The sequence below is a fragment of the Nycticebus coucang genome, chromosome 10 (genome assembly GCF_027406575.1).
Source record: "Nycticebus coucang isolate mNycCou1 chromosome 10, mNycCou1.pri, whole genome shotgun sequence".
NCBI lineage: Eukaryota > Metazoa > Chordata > Mammalia > Primates > Lorisidae > Nycticebus > Nycticebus coucang.
In genome coordinates this window covers 29,007,104-29,026,863 of record NC_069789.1, presented here as the reverse complement: position 1 = coordinate 29,026,863, position 19,760 = coordinate 29,007,104, and the positions used below count along the sequence as shown (strand labels likewise).

The following is a 19,760-nucleotide window of genomic DNA, read 5'->3' as shown; positions in this document are numbered from 1 at the left end:
GACATTGACCATAGTGCCTACTGGTATTCCTGCTTTATTCTTGTTAATTAACCTATGCATTGAATTTGTCTGTGTTCCGTAGCTGCAGGCCAAGTCCCTTTTAGTTTATGTCCAGATAACAGTTGCACATGGGAGACAGGTTTCCATCCCGTTGGTTCTTTTTTCATTCTTAACTTTCTTTTTATTTCCTTCTAATACGATTTTATTTTTTCTTTCTCTGTAAGCTTTTAATACATTCAATCCCAGTTTTACTCTGTCTGCTGTCGTCCTAAGAATGTGGACATTGTGCATTTTCATTGTCTTTGTCATTTATTTCCAGGTGTGTTATTGACAGAGACAGATTCTTTTTATTGGCTGAGTCATATTTATTGAATTTTGTAGATCCCATACGTACTCAAGAAGAAGCATTCATGATTAAAGTAATAATTCTGTAAGAATTATAAAAAAAAGTTCACTCCCACTATTCCTAAGCACACATAACTGTAGGTCGTAAGTGTCTCCCTTGAGGTACTTTTTTCTACTTATTATTTGACCATAATGATACGTCCTTATGTCAGAGCTTTTTTATTCTGCAGAATGAATCAACAGATTTGCTGAAAATTTTTCTGAAACATGCCATCTTATTTAGACTATCATTTAGATTGGTCATTTTCTTGGGTGACCCTGGATCGGTTATTATACTAGATTGCATTTGCACTTTGAACACGAATATGGATGCTGTAGAATTAAAGAGTTGACATTTTCACCTTTTATTTATTGTTAGTTTTTTTCAGAAAGATGAGTAAGACGCAGCTGTGTGACCTTTAGGGAAACTTTTCCCTTTCTATGTATTTGGATCTGCTGCATTCCAGATAATTTTCTTGCCTTTAGAAAGTAAGTTATTTTGACCATTGTTTGTATCTACTGTTTATCAGTGTCATTCATAATGTTTTTGTTGTATTCTTCGATTTCTCAACCATGAAGGCAGAACCTAATGTTTTTTTTTTTTTATTTTCTTGCTTATTTTTTATCTCTTGTTTTGTTGTTGTTTTTGTGACACAGAGTCCCACCCTATGCCCTGAGCAGAGTGCAATGGCATCATATCTCACTGCAACCTCAAACTCAGGCTGTGGGCATCCCACTGCCTCGGTTTCAGGAAACCACTGGGATTACAAACCCTTGCCACGGAGCCCCGCTGGTTTTTTCCATTTTTTTAGGAGTTGGGGCCTCACTCTCGCTCAGGCAAGTCTCCCTCCTCAGCCTTCCACAGTGCTGGGATTACAGGTGTGAGCCATTGTGCCTGGCTGAGAACCTAATTGTTATTAACAAGCAGAGTTTATTTCCTGATTCTTGCAGCATTTTTTAATTTTAATTTTTAAATGGAATAGCAGAGCAGACTAGTTCTTTAATATTTCATAAATTGATGCCATAGTAGATATCTTCATATCTAGTTTGATCTGTTGGTGATAGTGGTTGGTTGGTTGAAATAAAGTTTGGTATCTTTTTTTTTTTTAAATTGTTGCGGAATCATTGACAGTACAATGAGCCAGGTTATACTACTTGCGTTTGCTGGGTGAAATCATCTACTGCCTTCGTGTTAGAATAGAGTACATTGGATTCTTGCTTCTCCATTCTTGTGATGCTTTACTAAGAAGAATGTATTTCAACTCCATCCAAATTAATACAAAAGATGTAAAGTTACCATCCTTTTTTTTTTTTTTTTTTTTGTAGAGACAGAGTCTCACCTTATCGCCCTCGGTAGAGTGCCGTGGCATCACACAGCTCACAGCAACCTCTAAATCCTTGGGCTTAGGCGATTCTCTTAACTCAGCCTCCCAAGTAGCTGGGACTACAGGCGCCCGCCACAACACCCAGCTATTTTTTTGTTGCAGTTTGGCTGGGGCTGGGTTTGAACCCGCCACCCTCGGCATATGGGGCCGGCGCCCTACCCACTGAGCCACAGGCGCTGCCCTAAAGTTACCATCCTTTTAAGTGGCTGTATAGTATTTCACGGTATACACATACTACAGCTTGTTAATTCATTCTTTGGTTGATGGGCATTTGGACCGTTTCCACATTTTGGCAATTGTAAATTGAGCTGCAGTAAACAGTCTAGTGCAGTGGTTCTCAACCTTCTTAATGCCTTCTTAACCCCCAGCCATAAAATTTTCGTTGCGTTGGGGGTCACCACAACATGAGGGTCACGGCATTAGGGAGGTTGAGAACCACTGGTAGTGCAAATGTCCTGATGATAAAATGATTTTTTTTCTTCTGGGTAGATGCTCAGTAATGGGATTGCAGGATCAATTGGGAGGTCTAGTTCTTTGAAGGTTCTCCATACTTCTTCCAAAAGAATTGTATTAGTTTGCAGTTCCACCCACAGTGTAAAATTGTTCCCTTCTCTCCACAACCACGCCAGCATCTGCAGCTTTGAGTCTTTGTGATGTGGGCCATTCTCACTGGGGTTAGGTGATATCTCAGGGTGGTTTTGATTTGTATTTCTCTGATGATCAGGCACGATGAGCAATTTTTCAAATGTTTATTAGTCAGTTGTCTTTGTCAGAGAAGGTTCTGTTCAGGGTCTTAACTCTGTGCCCTTGGCTTGAATGCTGTGGCTTCATCATAGCCCATAGTAACCTCAAATTCTTAGGCTTAGGCAGTCCTCTTTGCCTCAGTTTCCCAAGTAGCTAGGACTACAGGTGCCCACCTCAATGTCTGGCTAGTTTTTTTGTTTTTAATAGAGGCAAAATATCATTCTTTGCTCCGGCTGGTTTCAAACTTCTGAGCTCAAGCAATCTACCCATCTCAGCCTTCCAGAGTGCTAGGGTTATAGGCGTGAGCCACTGGGGCCAACTTTAAAGGTTAGTATCCTTAAAAATGCCAAATAACTTTAAACATTTTCTTATAATTAATCAGTTCATTTATTATCATAATTAATTATTTTTTTACCTAAACAAATTTAATTTTTCCATAGTTCTGAGGGCTGGACATCTGAGAACAAGGCGCTGGAGAGGTTTTTTTCCTCCCAGGCCTGGCTCCTTGGCTTGCAGACGGCGCCCTCTTGCTGCCTCTTTATATAGATGGTTGTACCTTTGTACACTTGAACTTGCTCCTGTAGTGTCTCCTATCCTTTATTAAACATTTTATTTTATAGTATATGTGTTAATTGTCTAGTCTTCTGCTGTAAAGGCTTTTCTTTATTGTTAGCCTGGTGATGAGAATTCTACATGGTTTTTCTTTCCTAGAGCATGCACCAACAGGAAATGGCAGTGTTTCAGTTTTGGTTTCTTTGAAGTAGAGAGAGAACTTAGACAAAAGCAAAGAATTCTGAATGTAGAATTCTGCTAGACTTATATTAATTATCTTCTCTCCCTAATCCTTTATATATGTCTTACAATTTTTTTAGTGACTTACCTGGATAAAGACTTTCTAAATCATTCACCTTAGGATAAAGACTTTCTAAATCATTCACCTTAATTTTTATAGAATTTATGTATACTTGAGTCATATCAGTTTACATAATATTTAAATTGCATAGTTACAATATAGGTACAACTGGAATAAATACTGTTGGTCACAAACATGGCTGATTTTTTTTGAGACAAAGTCTCAAGTTGTTGCCCTGGATAGAGTGCTGTGGTGTCATAGCTCATAGCAACCTCCAACTCTTGGGCTCAAGCAATCCTCTTGCCTTAGTTTTTCTATTTTTAGTAGAGACAAAGTCTCGCTTTTGCTCAGGCTGGTCTCGAATTGGTGAGTTCATGCAATCCACCTGCCTCAGCCTCCCGGAGTGCTGGGATTACAGGCATGAGCCCCCATGCCTGGCCTAACATAGCTGATTCTTGATAGCTCAGTCTAACCTGGGAGCAGGAGAGTACAGAGTGATTAGAGTAACTTGTGTGCTCTGAGCAGGTAGAGTTCTAGTGGTGTGTTTTATAGATAGAAAGGAAAAGGACAGAGAGATTGTTCACTGGGTCATGGACGTTAGAAAAGGCAATGTCACTGGCATACCTTGGGGCACTTGCTCAAAGGCAATAGGCTTTAAAAAATCTTTAATTAGGAGACGTGAAGACATACAATGACAGCCCTTTAAGAGTTTACATCTGATGTGGGTAGAGAGATGATATGCAGGGTGTATTGTGAGAATACAGAAAATAATTTATTTTGGGAGGAGAGGAAAAGGTTTCAAATAGAGGGAACCTTTTCTTCTAAATCCTGAAGGACGGGTCAGAATTATAAGGTGTTCGTGAAGGGGATAATGGGGCAGGTAGTCAGGTTAAGTAGAAGGAAAGGAATATACAAATGTGTGGCTCTATGAACAAGAATAACATAATTATTGCTTTATTCTGTGGTTTTGAAATATTTTGAATACCAGTGTGCTTCCAGCACTAGGATGGTGGAATGATGTCTGGCCCACATTATATGCTCATTATATGCTCATTAAGTATTTGAAAGAAAGAATGAAAAAAAAAAAAATAAATAAAAAGAAAGAATGAACATGGAGGAAGACAGAGGCTGAATCATGGCAGACCCTCTATGCTACAAAGCCAGAGTTTATCCTGAAATGAGTTTTTGAAGTATTTTCACAATAAGAGTGACCTGATCAGATTTGATTTAGGAATCTCTCTCTGAAAGCATGTGTATTGCAAGGGGAGAATAAGATTGTAATCAGAAACACCAGTTAGGAGACTGTTGAGGTAATACAGTTGCTAAATCAGGGAGGACCCAAATTAAAGCTTTTGAGCATTAATTTGAGAAGTAACAAATTGTAGGAGACTTTAGAAAGTAGCATTGACGGGCGACGCCTGTGGCTCAAGGAGTAGGGCGCCGGTCCCATATGCCGGTGGTGGCGGGTTCAAACCCAGCCCCGGCCAAAAAACCAAAAAAAAAAATGAAAGTAGCATTGACAGGCATTGGTGACTGAGTGTGTGGGGGAGCAAAGGACAGGGAGGATTCTGGTGTGACTTCTACATTTGTAGGATGATGGTTCCAGAATGCTGGTATAAATTGAGAAAACCACTCTATTCGTGACTGTCCTAGTGCTTAACACAGGACCTGCTATTTATTATTTACTTCTTATTTGAGAAGAATACATGTTTAGGATTCTTATTTGAATATATAATGTTTTTTAACTGAGATAGCCTCACTGAATATCCCAGGAGCTATGGAATATAGATGTGAACACTACTTGTGGGGTTGAATTGAAACCAAACATTATGTTTACTCTGTCTCATTTAAATGTTTGAAATATTATAATATTGAAGACTTGAACAAAAAGTATGACAGCAGGGAATAAGATGGAATCCTATCTTTAAAATTCCCTACTTTTAAATTTACTTTTTCCTTAATATTTTATCTTCAGAGTAAATGACATCTTAGGTCATAGAATGACTCGGTATCATAACAGATAGGATGCTAATTCTCTTTCTTAGTGGCTGGTAATAACATACAGACATTGAAAGCCTTCCACAGACTAGGTGGGCTCTATGCTGCATGTCGGGGATTCAGGAAGGAATAATGCATTGTCAAAGGCAGTAAACACATTTTTATACGTATATAAAAATAAATGAATGGGACTTGACTTTCAGTAGTGATGTATATGATGTTGACATACTACTTTGAGAGTGTCAGTGAAATTCTTGGGCTTAAGAGATTCTTTTGCCTTGGCCTCCCGAGTAGCTGGGACTACAGGCTCCCTCCGCAGTGCCCGGCTATTTTTTGGTTGCAGTTGTCATTGTTTTTTAGCAGGCCTGGGCCGGGCTTGAACCCGCCAGCCTCAGTGTGTGTGGCCAGCGCCCTACCCACTGAGCTATGGGTGCTACCATCCCTCTCCTTTTTTCTAGTCGCTTCCATTCTTGATTTCCATGCCACCTTGCTGAGTTCCTTCTCTACATTATAACTACACGCATTTAAAAAAAATTAAAAGTAAATCATTTTGCTTAAAGCAGTGGTTTTCAACCTTCCTAATGCTGCAATGTATTTTCATTGTTAAAAAGGGGTTGCGACCCACAGGTGAGAACCTCTGGCTTAAAGTCCTCCAATGGTTTCAGTACACTTGGAGTAAAACCCAACTCCTTCCCAGGGCTCAGACATTAACCTCCTCAGAGAGGATTTTGAGAGATTAATGAATACTCTGAGAACTTGGAGGAGGGCATAGTTGATTCTGGCTTTGGGATCCCAGAAAGATTTAATAGAAGGACTCATATTTGATCTAGGTCTTGATGAGCAGGATTTTGTTAGATGAGATTATGTACTGAAAAAGCTTTTAAAGAGTGCCTACTTTGAGCTAGCACTGTCATAGTCATGCTCTTTTTTTTGACAAGTAATGTTTAATAAGTGGTGTCTGAAAGGAAATTGATATTTGTTAAGGACTTGGCTTTACTGCAGTGTCAGTAAATATTATGTGTAAGCATAGACGGGTAATCCTCAGTCTGCTTAACACCAGGAAACATTTCATTTACTGTTATATATGAGACTAGAATTTGGTAAGCATTCTCTAACATCATGTGTACCTACTCAGGAAATTTGATTGTATTCAGAAATGAATTACTTAACCAAGTCACAAAATTATAATGTAGTGTCATGGTTTTTAAGTTTTTTAAGCCAGCTGTCTTCTAGCTTTTTAATGTCATATTTCATTTTAAGATGCTAAAATTAACGTCAGCAAGATGAAGTATAATCAACTATATATACCAATTACATTGGGTTGTAAAAATGAAGTTTTTGTTTATAACTAATTTAGTGCCTGATGTACAGCTTAGTAATTTACTAATTTAATCTTTTGCATAGTTCTTCCACTGACTCAGAATCTTGAAGACTTTGACTAGTATTTGTTTTTGAGGCTTGTCACAATGCAGATCGGATGGTAGTGTAATGATACGTTGCTCTATTATTTATATATTCATCAGTGTACATGTAGTGACACTTTCTGTTGTGGCTAAAGCCAGTCATACTTTAAAGCAGGTTCTTGACCAAGCTTTTCACTGGACTAGAGAGAAGTGATGGGAGTGGGGAGGGAGGCAAAACTTAGGATAATGTAGAGATTGTTTAAAAAAATAAAGTTATTACATTTAATTGTCTTTATTCTCAGGTTTATATTCCTATTTTTAGATTCTAAAAATATCCTCATTTTTAGTAGGTTATGATGATCCTCCCTTTGCCTTCAATTGCCTACCTGGCAAGTACACAAAAATATTGGCAACCAATTCAGTGTTGATTCATTCAGTATGTTTTTAAAGGAAGTTTATAGCTCCATGAAGTTCAAAACTGAGTACCACTGGTTTATTTATTTATTTTATTAATATTAAATCATAGCTGTGTACATTAATGTGATCATGGGCACCATACACTGGTTTTATAAACAGTTTGACACATTTTCATCACACTGGTTAACATAGCCTTCCTGGCATTTTCTTAGTTATTGTATTAAGACAATTATATTCTACATTTACTAAGTTTCACATGTACCCTTGTAAGATGCACTGCAGGTGTAATCCCACCAATCACCCTCCCTCTGCCCATCTTCCCCCCTCCCTCCCCTTCCTCTCCCTCTTCCCCATATTCTTAGGTTATAACTGGGTTATAGCTTTCATATGAAAACCATAAATTAGTTTCCCCACTGGTTTATTTAGTGCCTCACACCTGTAATCAGTTGGTGTGTGTTTTTTTTCCTCTCACTTCAGCGATCTGTCCTCCCTCATCAACTGAGTATCCCAGCAATTCAGTTCATTTCTGACACTTAGTATCCAGAGTTAACACAGACCCCAGAGATTAAGGACTTAGTCCCAAGAGACTGCCCCCGCTTCAGATGCCAACTGCAAATGGGGTGCTCAGAGGTCTCCTCCACACACACACACACACACACACACACACACACACACACACACACACTTGATAATACCCCAGAATGAGTCCCAAAATTCAAGAAAGCACTTGACCATTACCTGTACGTATATGGTAAAGAGTACAACTTAGGAACAGCTGAATGGAAGAGATAGGTAAGTGTGTATGTAGGGCGAGGTATGGAGTGTGTGGGGTTAGACCTGCTCTGCTGGTACCCTCATGTTTTCACTAACTGGAAGCTCTCTGAAGCCTGTTGCTTAGGGTTTCTATAGAGGTTTCAGTACAATGGAATTGATTGATAAAATCGTTGGCCATTGGTGACTGAACTCTGTCAACAGATGATGGGGATGTTGGGGTAAGGGGGTGGAGCTGAGTTCTAACCCTTGAATCATGACTTGATACACATTAGTCTGGCCAATCACCCGTCTTGAAGCTATTTAGGAGCCCTTCAAGAGTTATTTCATTAATAAGAAAGACATGCTTATCCTTCAGGAGATTCTAAGAGTTATAGGAGCTCTGTGCCAGGAACTCAAGTCAAAAACCAAATGTAACAGTTGGCTTTTGAGAGCAATGTGGGAGTTGGTAATACTGACCCAGATGCAGTGGAAAATCAGAGTGCAACTTTTGACTCCCCCAAAACTTTACTAATAGCTTACTGTTAACCAGAAGCCTTACAGATAACATAAACAATTGATTAATACATATTCTGTATATTTATTATATACTGTATTCTTACAATAAAATAAGCTAAAGAAAATGTTATTGAGAAAATCATGAGGAAGACAAAATATATTAACTGTAAGTGGGTCACTGTAAAGGTCTTCATGGTGGCCAGGTGACCAGCCTATGCAAGAGCGAGACCCCCATCTCTAAAAATAGCTGGGTATTATGGTGGGCATCTGCAATCTCAGTTACTCAGGAGGCTGAGGCCAGAGAACTGCTTGAGTGCAAGAGTTGGAGGTTGCTGTGAGCTATGATGCCATGGCACTCTACCAAGGGCAACAAAGTGAGACTCTGTCTCCAAAAAAAAAAGGAAAGAAAAAGTGGGCAAAAGACATTAACAGAGCTTTCAAAATACATACAAATGGCCAAAAGACATGAAAATAATGCTAGCATCACAAATCATCGGGGAAATGCAAATCAAAACCAAACGAGATAAAAAATAAAAAAACAGATATTGGTGTCAATGAGACGAAAAGGAATGCTTATACGCTGTTGGTAGGACTGTAAATTAGTACAGCCTCTATAGAAAACAGTTCTTTGAGATTCCTCAGAGAACTAAAAGTAGACCTCCCATTGGATCCAGCAATCCCACTACCGGGTATCTAGCCAAAGGAAAAGTTGTTACAGCAAAGAGACACCTGTGAATTTTTACCACAGCATAATTCACAATCGCAAAGATGTGGAATCAACTTAAGGGCCCATCAACTGATGAGTGGATAAAGATAATGTTGGATGCACACACACACTACAGAAAGGAAATAATTTCATTTATAGCAACTTGGCTGGAAATGGAGAGCATTATCCTAAGTGAAGTTTCTCAGGAACAGAAAAATACTGTATGTTCTCACTAATAAGCAGGAGTTAGATGAGTATAAATGGTCATAAAGTGGCATAAAGGACATTGGAAATAAGAAGAGGGAGTGTGGGAAGTGGGCAAGTAATAAATACTTACCTATCAGGCACAATGTGAACTAGTCTGGTGATGGGCACACTAAAAGCTCTGACTTCCTGTAAAAAGAATACATGGGGGGCGGCACCTGTGGTTCAAAGGAGTTAGGGCATCAGCCCCATATGCCAGAGGTGGCAGGTTCAAACTGAGCCCCAGCCAAAAACTGCAAAAAAAAAAAAGAATACATGGATACTGGGAAAATTGGATAGCTACATGTAGAGGACTGAAACAGGAGCTGCACCTCTCACCATTCACAAAAATTAATTCACTATGGATAACAGACCTAAGCATAAGGCATGAAACCACTATAAGAATTCTAGAAGAAAATGTTGGAAACACTTTTAAAAAACATTGGCCTATACAAAGAATTCATGAAGAAGATTCCAAAGGGAATCACAACAAAAATTAATAAATGGGACCTGATTAAATTAAAAATTCCTTGCATAGTCAAGGAAACAATAAATGCTACTCATTCAATAAAGGGCTGATAATCAGAATCTAAAAAATAAAAGGAATACATGTACCTCTTAGCAGGTTGAAATAAAAATTATTAAAAATACTATTATGGGGGCGGCACCTGTGGCTTAAGGAGTGGGGCGCTGGTCCCATATGCTGGAGGTGGCGGGTTCAATCCCAGCCCTGGCCAAATACCACAAAAAAAAAAAAAAAAAGGCTATTATATATGTAGGAAACTAAAGCCAGGAGAATTAGATATAATGCCCCAAGGTTTTCCTCCACCTTTTTCCTCCCTATTGCTATACAATGGGTTCATGGAAACATCACAAATACTGAAAACCATTGTTAATTAAATAGCTTTGAGTAGTGTTTATTTCAGATATAGCAAACTGCTGAGTAATCAAATGTCTGGGAAAGCTATAACCACAGAAACAAGGACATCTCTAAACATAATAGCCCTAAAGGGTCAAAAATGAAAAAAAAAGTACTTAATTTGTTTTCTAATAAAATGAAATCTTCAAAATGAGATGTTAAGGATACAAATGCAACTCTCAACAAAGCTAAGAAGCACAAGAAGCCAAGAATAAAGAAAAAATAATATGTAAGAGTAGAGGTGTTACAGAGAAGCAATTAACAGCCATGAAGGGGTAAGGTTACCCCAAATAAAGAACCATGGAGTCCTAGAAGACAACAGAGACCTCACGGAAGCCGCCGTCGCCATAAGGCCCAGCCAGGAAGGGATGGTACTGCCCGGTGGAGTTTAGAGACAAATGCCAACTCAAGTCTCTCATTCCTTTTCACAACTATATTCTTTGGCATAATAAAAAATACGGGTGACCCTTGAACATGGTTTTGAACTGTGTGGTCTTCTTTACACACAGCTTTCTCAAGAAAAGTAGCACCAAGTGTGCCTGCCTTTCCTGCCTCCCTGTTCACCTCCTTCACCTCTTCTGTCTCTGCCACCCCAAGATAGCAAGACCAACTCCTCCTCTTCCTCCTTAGCTTGCTTGACATGAAGACCACAAGATGCCCAGTAGTGGGATTGCTGGATCCAATGGGAGGTCTACTTTTAGTTCTTTGAGGAATCTCCATACTGTTTTCCATAGAGTTGTACTAATTTACAGTCCTACCAATAGTGTATAAGCATTCCTTTTCGTCTCATTGACACCAATATCTGTTTTTTTATTTTTTATCTCATTTGGTTTTGATTTGCATTTCCCTGATGATTTGTGATGCTAGCATTATTTTCATGTCTTTTGGCCATTTGTATGTATTTTGAAAGCTCTGTTAATGTCTTCTGCCCACTTTTTCTTTCCTTTTTTTTTTTGGAGACAGAGTCTCACTTCAGTTGCCCTTGGTAGAGTGCCATGGCATCATAGCTCACAGCAACCTCCAACTCTTGCACTCAAGCAGTTCTCTGGCCTCAGCCTCCTGAGTAACTGAGATTGCAGATGCCCACCATAATACCCAGCTATTTTTAGAGATGGGGTCTTGCTCTTGCACAGGCTGGTCTTGAACCTGTGAGCTCAGGGCCGTCCACTCGCCTTGGCATCCCAGAGTGCTAGGATCACGGGTGTGAGCCCCCCTGCCTGGTCTTTTGCCCACTTTTTAATGGGGTTATTTGAGAGTTTTTCTTGCTGATTTGTTTGAGTTTTTTGTAGATCCTGGATAGTAGCTCTTTGTTGCATGTATTTTTTTTTTTTTTTTTTTTTTGTAGAGACAGAGTCTCACTTTATGGCCCTCGGTAGAGTGCCGTGGCCTCACACAGCTCACAGCAACCTCCAACTCCTGGGCTTAAGCGATTCTCTTGCCTCAGCCTCCCAAGTAGCTGGGACTACAGGCGCCCGCCAAAACGCCCGGCTATTTTTTGGTTGCAGTTTGGCCGGGGCCGGGTTTGAACCCGTCACCCTCGGTATATGGGGCTGGCGCCTTACGGACTGAGCCACAGGCGCCGCCCTGTTGCATGTATTTTTAATTCTGTTAAGTTCCATTTATTTATTTATTTTGGTTGCTGTATTTGCCTTTGGAGTCTTTGTCATAAGACTAGACTGTTGCCTAGGCTGTTGCCTTAGAAGAGTTTTTTCCTATGGTTTCTTCCAGAATTTTTATTGTTTTAGGTCTTTAATCCTTCCTGAGTTAATATTTGTCTATGTTGAGAGTTAGGCATTCTGTTTTCATTCTTCTGTATGTGCCATCCAATTTTTCCAGCATCATTTATTGAATAGGTTGTCCTTTTCCCAGTGTATGTTTTTTCTGCTTTGTCAAAAATCATTTGTTCATAGCTATATGGCTTTCTTTTGGGGTTCTATTCTCATTCCTTGGTCTACATCTCACCTTTATACCAGTACCATGCTATTTTAGTTAGCTGTTTTAGCCTTGTAGTATAATTTGTAGTTAGGTAATTGATGCTTCCAGATGTGTTCTTTTTGCTTAAGATTACTTAGGCTATTTGTGCTCTTTTCCACATGAAGTTTAGGATTATTTTCTCTAGATCTGTGAAAAATGACATTAATATTTTGATGGGAATTGCATCGAATCTGTAAATCACTTGGTCAGTATGGACATTTTAACAATGTCGATTCTTCCAGTCCCTGAGCATACGATGTTTTTCCATTTGTTTTTGTCATCTGTGATCTCTTTCATGAGTGTTTTTGTAGTTCTCCTTATAGAGATCTTTAGCCTCCTTGGTTAAGTATATTCCTAGGTATTTTGTTTTCTTTGCAGCTATTTCAGATGGTTTTGCGTTTTGGTTTAACTTTCAGCTTGATTGTTATTGTAATAGTATATTGAAATACTCCTGATTTATGTACTTTGATTTTGTAATGTGAGACTTTGTTGAATTTATTTATCAATTCTAAGAGTCTTTTGGTAGAGTCCTTAAGGTTTTCTAGAGTCACAAGATCACATTGCCATCAAACAGGGATAACTGGACCACCTCTTCCTGATTTGGATGCACTTTTTATATCTTTCTCTTGCCTGATGGCTCTGACTAGGACTTCCAGTATTAATGTTAAACAGAAATTTTCCTTAAGCTTTTTCTCTTTTTTGAGACACAGAATGACCTTATTTACAAAATGGGCTGCCTATTGCTTTAGCTTATATCCCATAGGGACTTCTTGAGACATAGGTCTAAAATATTAATTTTTGAAAATGGGAAAATACTATTTTGTATTAATCTACAGATTTTGTTTATTGAATTTTGATTTACATTTAGTAGTACATTTGTTTCTTGAATTATAAGCTGTAAGGGACGCTTTGCCTTAGCATGTTTCTTTTCTTAATTAATTAATTAATTAATTTTGAATTTTGCTTTCAGCTGGCTTTTACTCATCTTAGGTTGAAGTTTCCTTTAAAAAAAATTTTTTTTTTTCTTTTCTTCCTTAGTGATTCCCTTGCCCTTAGCCTCCCAAGTAGCCGGGATTACAGGTGCCTGCCACAATACCTGGCTTTTTTTGGTAGAGACGGGGTCTCATTCTGGCTCACTCAGCTCAGGATGGTCTTGAATCTCTGAGCTCAGGCAGTCCACCTGCCTTAGCCTCCCACAGTGTGGGGACTACAGGCGTGAGCCACCATGCCCGGCCCCCTTACCACGCTTCTTGTAATCTTTGTATAGTGTTATATAGAAGTTGTCAATTAGCAAGTATTTCTACTGTGAATGATGAAGAGATTTCAACTGCTATACTGACAAATGCCTTTTAATCATCTTTTACTAATAATTTGAAGCTTTAGTCATTGGCTTATTATCTTTTATTTTTTATTTTTCCCCAATCTGCGTCCACAAGGTTTTTTCTTTTTTTTTCCTTTTTTTTATTGTTGGGGATTCATTGAGGGTACAATAAGCTGGGTTACACTGATTGCATTTGTTAGGTAAAGTCCCTCTTGCAATCATGTCTTGCCCCCAGAAGGTGTGGCGCACACCAAGGCCCCACCCCTCTCCCTCCTTCCCTCTCTCTGCTTTTCCTCACCCCTCCCCCATGACCTTAATTGTCATTAATTGTCCTCATATCAAAATTGAGTACATAGGATTCATGCTTCTCCATTCTTGTGATGCTTTACTAAGAATAATGTCTTCCACTTCCATCCAGGTTAATACGAAGGATGTAAAGTCTCCATTTTTTTTTTTAACAGCTGAATAGTATTTCATGGTATACATATACCACAGCTTGTTAATCCATTCCTGGGTTGGTGGGCATTTAGGCTGTTTCCACATTTTGGCGATTGTAAATTGAGCCGTAATAAACAGTCTAGTACAAGTGTCTTTATGATAAAAGGATTTTTTTCCTTCTGGGTAGATGCCCAGTAATGGGATTGCAGGATCAAATGGGAGGTCTAGCTTGAATGCTTTGAGGTTTTTCCATACTTCCTTCCAGAAAGGTTGTACTAGTTTGCAGTCCCACCAAAACTAACATCTTACAACCACCTAATCTTCAATAAACCAAACAAGAACATACCTTGGGGGAAAGACTCCCTATTCAATAAATGGTGTTGGGAGAACTGGATATCCACATGTAAAAGACTGAAACTGGACCCACACCTTTCCCCACTCACAAAAATTGATTCAAGATGGATAAAGGACTTAAATTTAAGGCATGAAACAATAAAAGTCCTCAAAGAAAGCATAGGAAAAACACTGGAAGATATTGGCCTGGGGGAAGACTTCATGAAGAAGACTGCCATGGCAATTGCAACAACAAAAAAAATAAACAAATGGGACTTCATTAAACTGAAAAGCTTCTGTATAGCCAAGGAGACAACAACCAAAGCAAATAGACAACCTACACAATGGGAAAGGATATTTGCATGTTTTGAATCAGACAAAAGCTTGAGAACTAGGATCTTGAGAGAACTCAAATTAATTCACATGAAAAAAGCCAAGAATCCCATATATCAATGGGCAAGAGATATGAATAGAACCTTCTCCAAAGAAGACAGACGAATGGCTAACAAACATATGAAAAAATGTTCATCATCCCTATATATTAGAGAAATGTAAATCAAAACCACCCTGAGATACCGTCTAACCCCAGTGAGAATGGCCCACATCACAAAATCTCAAAACTGCAGATGCTGGTGTGGATGTGGAGAGAAGGGAACACTCATTGGTTTATTCCTACAAATATTTTACCAAAAAATTTCAGTGCAGCTAGGCGCTGTGGCTCATACCTGTACTCTTAGCACTTTGGGAGGCCAAATGAGTGGATTGCTTGAGCTCAGGAGACAACGGCCTGACCAAGAGTGAGACCCTGTCTCTGCTAAAAACTAGTCAGATGTAGTGGTGCATGCCTGTAGTCCCAGCTTCTTGGAAGGCTGAGGCAAGAGAATTGCTTAAGCCCCAGAGTTTGAGGTTGCTGTGAGTTATGAACCATGGCACTCTACCCAGGGTGACAGAGTAAGACTATGTATTTAAAAAGAAAAAAAAATTTTTTTTTCGTTGCAACATAAAAATTTATACAAAACCTTTGGGTTTGGCTCAGTCCTTATAGCTCAGCGGCTAGGGCGCCAGCCACATACACCGAAGCTAGTGGGTTCGAATCCAGCCCAGGTCTGCCAAACAACAATGACAACAACAGCAACAAAAAAATAGCCAGGCATTGTGGCAGGTGCCTGTAGTCCCAGCTACTTGGGAGGCTGAGGCAAGAGAATGGCTTGAGCCCAGGAGTTTGAGGTTGCTGTGAGATGTGACACCACAGCCCTCTACCCAGGGTGACACCTTGAGACTCTGTCTCAAAAAACAAACAAACAAAAAACCTTTGGGTTTTTGCTCTGCAAATACTGTTACAAGTTACTTTTTCGAAAGTTTTCTAATTAAGAATATAAATACTTACAACCTCATTGTTCTGAGGTGACTTTTTAACTCAGGGTTATGACCTTTTTAGGTGTCCTGTGATCTTTTTTTCATTAAGTCACAGGACAAGAATGAAACACAGATCACCTCCTGAAAGTCTGCTTTCATTATCTGCCATGGATGGATTGAGAGATGGGGCAGAAAGCATGAGTAAAGGGGGGAGAGTGTGAGGATGACTGTGTCTGAGGTTTGGGGAAGAATCCACGTGATTTATTGTTTAAAATCTTTGAGACTAAAATTGGTAAAGTGAACAGTGCTTTTGTTAAGTATGGGACTGCACGAGCTTAGGAAGATCTCCATTAACTGCTGTGTAAGCACCAGGAGTATCAGAAGGCTTGTCGATGTGGAGATTGAGTTATTTTTAGTGTAAAATTGATATAGCTGCTTTCTCCCCCTCTTATTGGTCACTCTGGTATTTGATTTAGAAAAAAAAAAAGAAACTGAGTAATGTAAAATTCAAGACTGTTTTTCCAGCAGCATTATAGAATATTCGGTAGATGCACCTGTTGCTTGATAGGAAATTGAGGTTCATGTATCTCAGTCTTACTTGGTAATAAGTAATTGAGGCAGGTGAAACTAAAATTTAAAGATTCTATTATAGAATTGGTCTTTTCTCCTTTATCTGTGGAGGTTAGAATTTAACATTGAGTTTTTTTAAGGAAGCAAATGTAATTGTTTAAAGATTCTATTATAGAATTGGTCTTTTCTCTAATATTTATATGTGGAGGTTAGAATTTAAAATTGAGTAAGATTTTTTTTTTTTTTTTTTTTTGAGACAAGGTCTGGCTCTGTCACTTAGGCTTGAGTGCAGGATCATACTTCACTGTAACCTCTAACTCCTTGGGTCAAGCGAATCCTCCCACCTCAGTCTCCTTAGTAGCTAAGCTGGGACTATTGGTGCACACTAGTATAGCTGAGTAATTATTTCTATAGAGAGAGAGAGAGATAGGGTCTTGTTATGTTGCCCAGGCTGGTCTTGAACTCATGGGCCCAAGCAGTCCTAATCCCTCCTGCCTTCCAAAGTGCTGGGATAACAACCTTCAACCAACACACCTGGCCCACTTATTCTTCTCCTTCTTCCTTCCTCTTCCTTCTTTTTTCTTCTTCCTCCCCCTTCCCTCCCCTCTCACCCCTCCTCTTCCTCCTCCTCCTTTTTTTTGGTAAGAATTCAATGTGTAAGCAAATACAGAAAACTAAGCATTATAGCAACGAGTTTTGCTTGTTACAGCACTCAACCCCAGAGTGACTGAGACTCTGTCTCAAAAATTAAAAATTTTTAAACACCAACCAAAATTTACCATATATATTCATTCTCTTACAGAAATGATCATTTCTCACCCTCTAAAAAACTATAGTTTGGAAAGTAACTGAAAATACTGTTTTGAGAAATAAACGTTTTCCTCACAAAATATATTGTAATCTGACTTTCCCATATTGTATTTATGGGGAAAATTGGAGAAAACTTTTACTGTCTTGTGCCATTTAGTAACATGGCTTTCTTAGGGAAAAGATGACTTTAAATGGCAGTAGTTCCTCAAATCGAGATTTGTGAAGACAAATCTTACTAGTTTAATGCTGTGCTGATCATATGTAAATTACTTGTTTAAAGGAATTGAACAAAAAAATTTAAGATTCTAAAGGACAAATGTGATTAAGTGTACCTTAAAGAATCTGTCTACTTAGGATAAAAACTTCACATAAAGTTGTCATTTGAGATGGATAATTCGTCATAGGTGTTTTATCCTCTGACTTCAGTACCGAAGCCAAATGCCACGTAGTTCTTAGGAATATTATCTCTACTGTTCTGTTTACTTCGGAGATACCCACTTGAATCAGGCAAATATACTTTTTCATTTTTAAATGAAGCAATTTGAAGCATAGGCCATTACCTTGCCCAAGGCAAATCAAGGATCTGTTGACCGTTAGTAGCTACTCTTGTCTCAAAGGACAGATAATACTGATCAGAATTTGTTCTCGACCTTGAAGCAAAGTTGATGGTAAAATTAATTTTGTCAGTAAAGGAGTAATCACAGTTCACCAATAAAATAAATGTGTATAACTTAAAAAATGGTGATTAATTTATACTTAGTTGTATTCAGTTTAATGAATGAATTAGATGTACTTGGATTTAGAAGAAAACATTTGTTGTGTTGCTTGTCTGAGTACTTTTGTAGATCCTGGTTTCCTCTTTTTGGCTTCTTCTTATACTTTAATTTTTAGTTTATCTTCCTTATTAGACTCCACCCATAAAGACAGGAAGCCTCAGTCTTGTTCATGTTGTTTCTGGTACTCGGTAACTACACTCATTGTTGGCTGACTGCCAGGTTTATATGGCTGTGTGGGACACTCAGCACATTTAAAATATCTTAGGTTAAATGTTTTATTTTTTACAGTGAACAGAGTATCTGTCAGGCAAGAGCTGCTGTGATGGTTTATGATGATGCCAATAAGAAGTGGGTGCCAGCTGGTGGCTCAACTGGGTTCAGCAGAGTTCATATATATCATCATACAGGCAACAACACATTCAGAGTGGTGGGCAGGAAGATTCAGGACCATCAGGTAAGAGTTTATTAAAATTCTTATTTAAGATGATCCAGTATGACAGAAGGACTTGGTATATTCAGTAAAATAAACTAGTACTGTAAAACTGTTAATCCAAGTAGTATCACTGGAAAAAATTGAATGTAGATTTGTCTTCCCACCTTTTTTTACCTTTTATATGAAGCCTGAAATTTAGATGAATATCTAGAACTAATTGTACAAAAATATAAATAAGAGTTTTTCCTGTGAATCTTCATTAGATCTCCTGGCCTTCCAATGAGCTAGTTTTTGGAATCTAAAGTAAATTTAGGACAAACAAAAATGAAATACTACTTACATAGCAGATTGTATGTTTATGGGATTTATTTCCTGTAAGGAAATAGAGGAAGTAGTTGAAAGTGTCATTAGTTTCAGAAAATATTATCAAATTTGCATATAAAAATGGTAGATAGGTTGCTGGGTTAGTTAAGCTTTTGCTGTTTGTGTCTAGAATGACAATTGAGCTTTTAATTCCTTGCTCTGTATTACCTAGATTATCTGATTACTTGACTTCTTGGGCATTAACAGATCAGGAGCAGTAGATAGAGGAAACAGCAGGTAGGGTCTTTCTGGCCTTGATAATACATGTACTAATAGAGGCAAGAAGTTTTGTAAAGAGTAAATTTACAAAATACTTTAGAAAACGTATTTACCAAAGATGTTAAAATCAACTGATGTTAAAATCATCCTGCTATCCATGCAGGAAAAATGCAACAGATTTTCTTCTTCAATGTCCAGGAGAGGTCTTTCTAAAGAAAGGTAGGTTCCTAGATTTCCACTGTGTTTGGTGGTATAGTGTACATGCAGGTGCTGCAGAGTAGCCCTAAGTTTCAGAAAAAAGATTATGAACTGGTAATAGCTCATAGTGAGACACTTAGATTTGTCATACATGCATATGGGGACTATCAACCTGTGAGAGGTTGGGCTGTGTAACTGGATATCTTTTCAAAAAATTGGGAATTTTATTGGGGCTGTGCTTCATCAAAAGAGGACTAAGAAAAATCCTATTAGCACAGGGAGGCAAAGGAGTTTTTCTGCAGGAGTTGGTTATTTATTTATTTATTTTTTGAGACAGAGTCTCACTTTGTTGCCCTCGGTAGAGTGCCATGGCACCACAGCTCATAGCAACCTCCAACTCTTGGGCTTAAGTGATTCTCTTGCCTTAGCTTCCTGAGTAGCTGGGACTACAGGTGCCTGCTACGATGCCCGGCTATTTTTTTGTTGTTGTTGCAGTTGTCGTCATTTGGCAGGCCTGGGCTGGAGTTGAACCCTCCAGCTCTGGTGTATGTGGCTGGCACCCTTAGCCGCTGAGCTACAGGCACCGAGCCAATGCCTGGCTTTTTTTTGGGCAGTTGTCATTGTTGTTTAGCTGGCCTGGGCCAGGCC

General features: G+C 38.7%; 1 protein-coding gene across 3 annotated transcripts in view; it reads left to right on the top strand.

Annotated features, from left to right (window-relative positions):
• ENAH (ENAH actin regulator) overlaps positions 1–19,760 on the top strand; it is a 190,778-nt gene that overhangs the window by 93,197 nt on the left and 77,821 nt on the right. For all 3 annotated transcript variants that reach the window (XM_053604044.1, XM_053604042.1, XM_053604041.1), the window contains exon 2: positions 18,188–18,353. In XM_053604044.1, the coding sequence (XP_053460019.1) occupies positions 18,188–18,353 (166 nt within the window). The remainder of the gene's footprint in view (positions 1–18,187; positions 18,354–19,760) is intronic.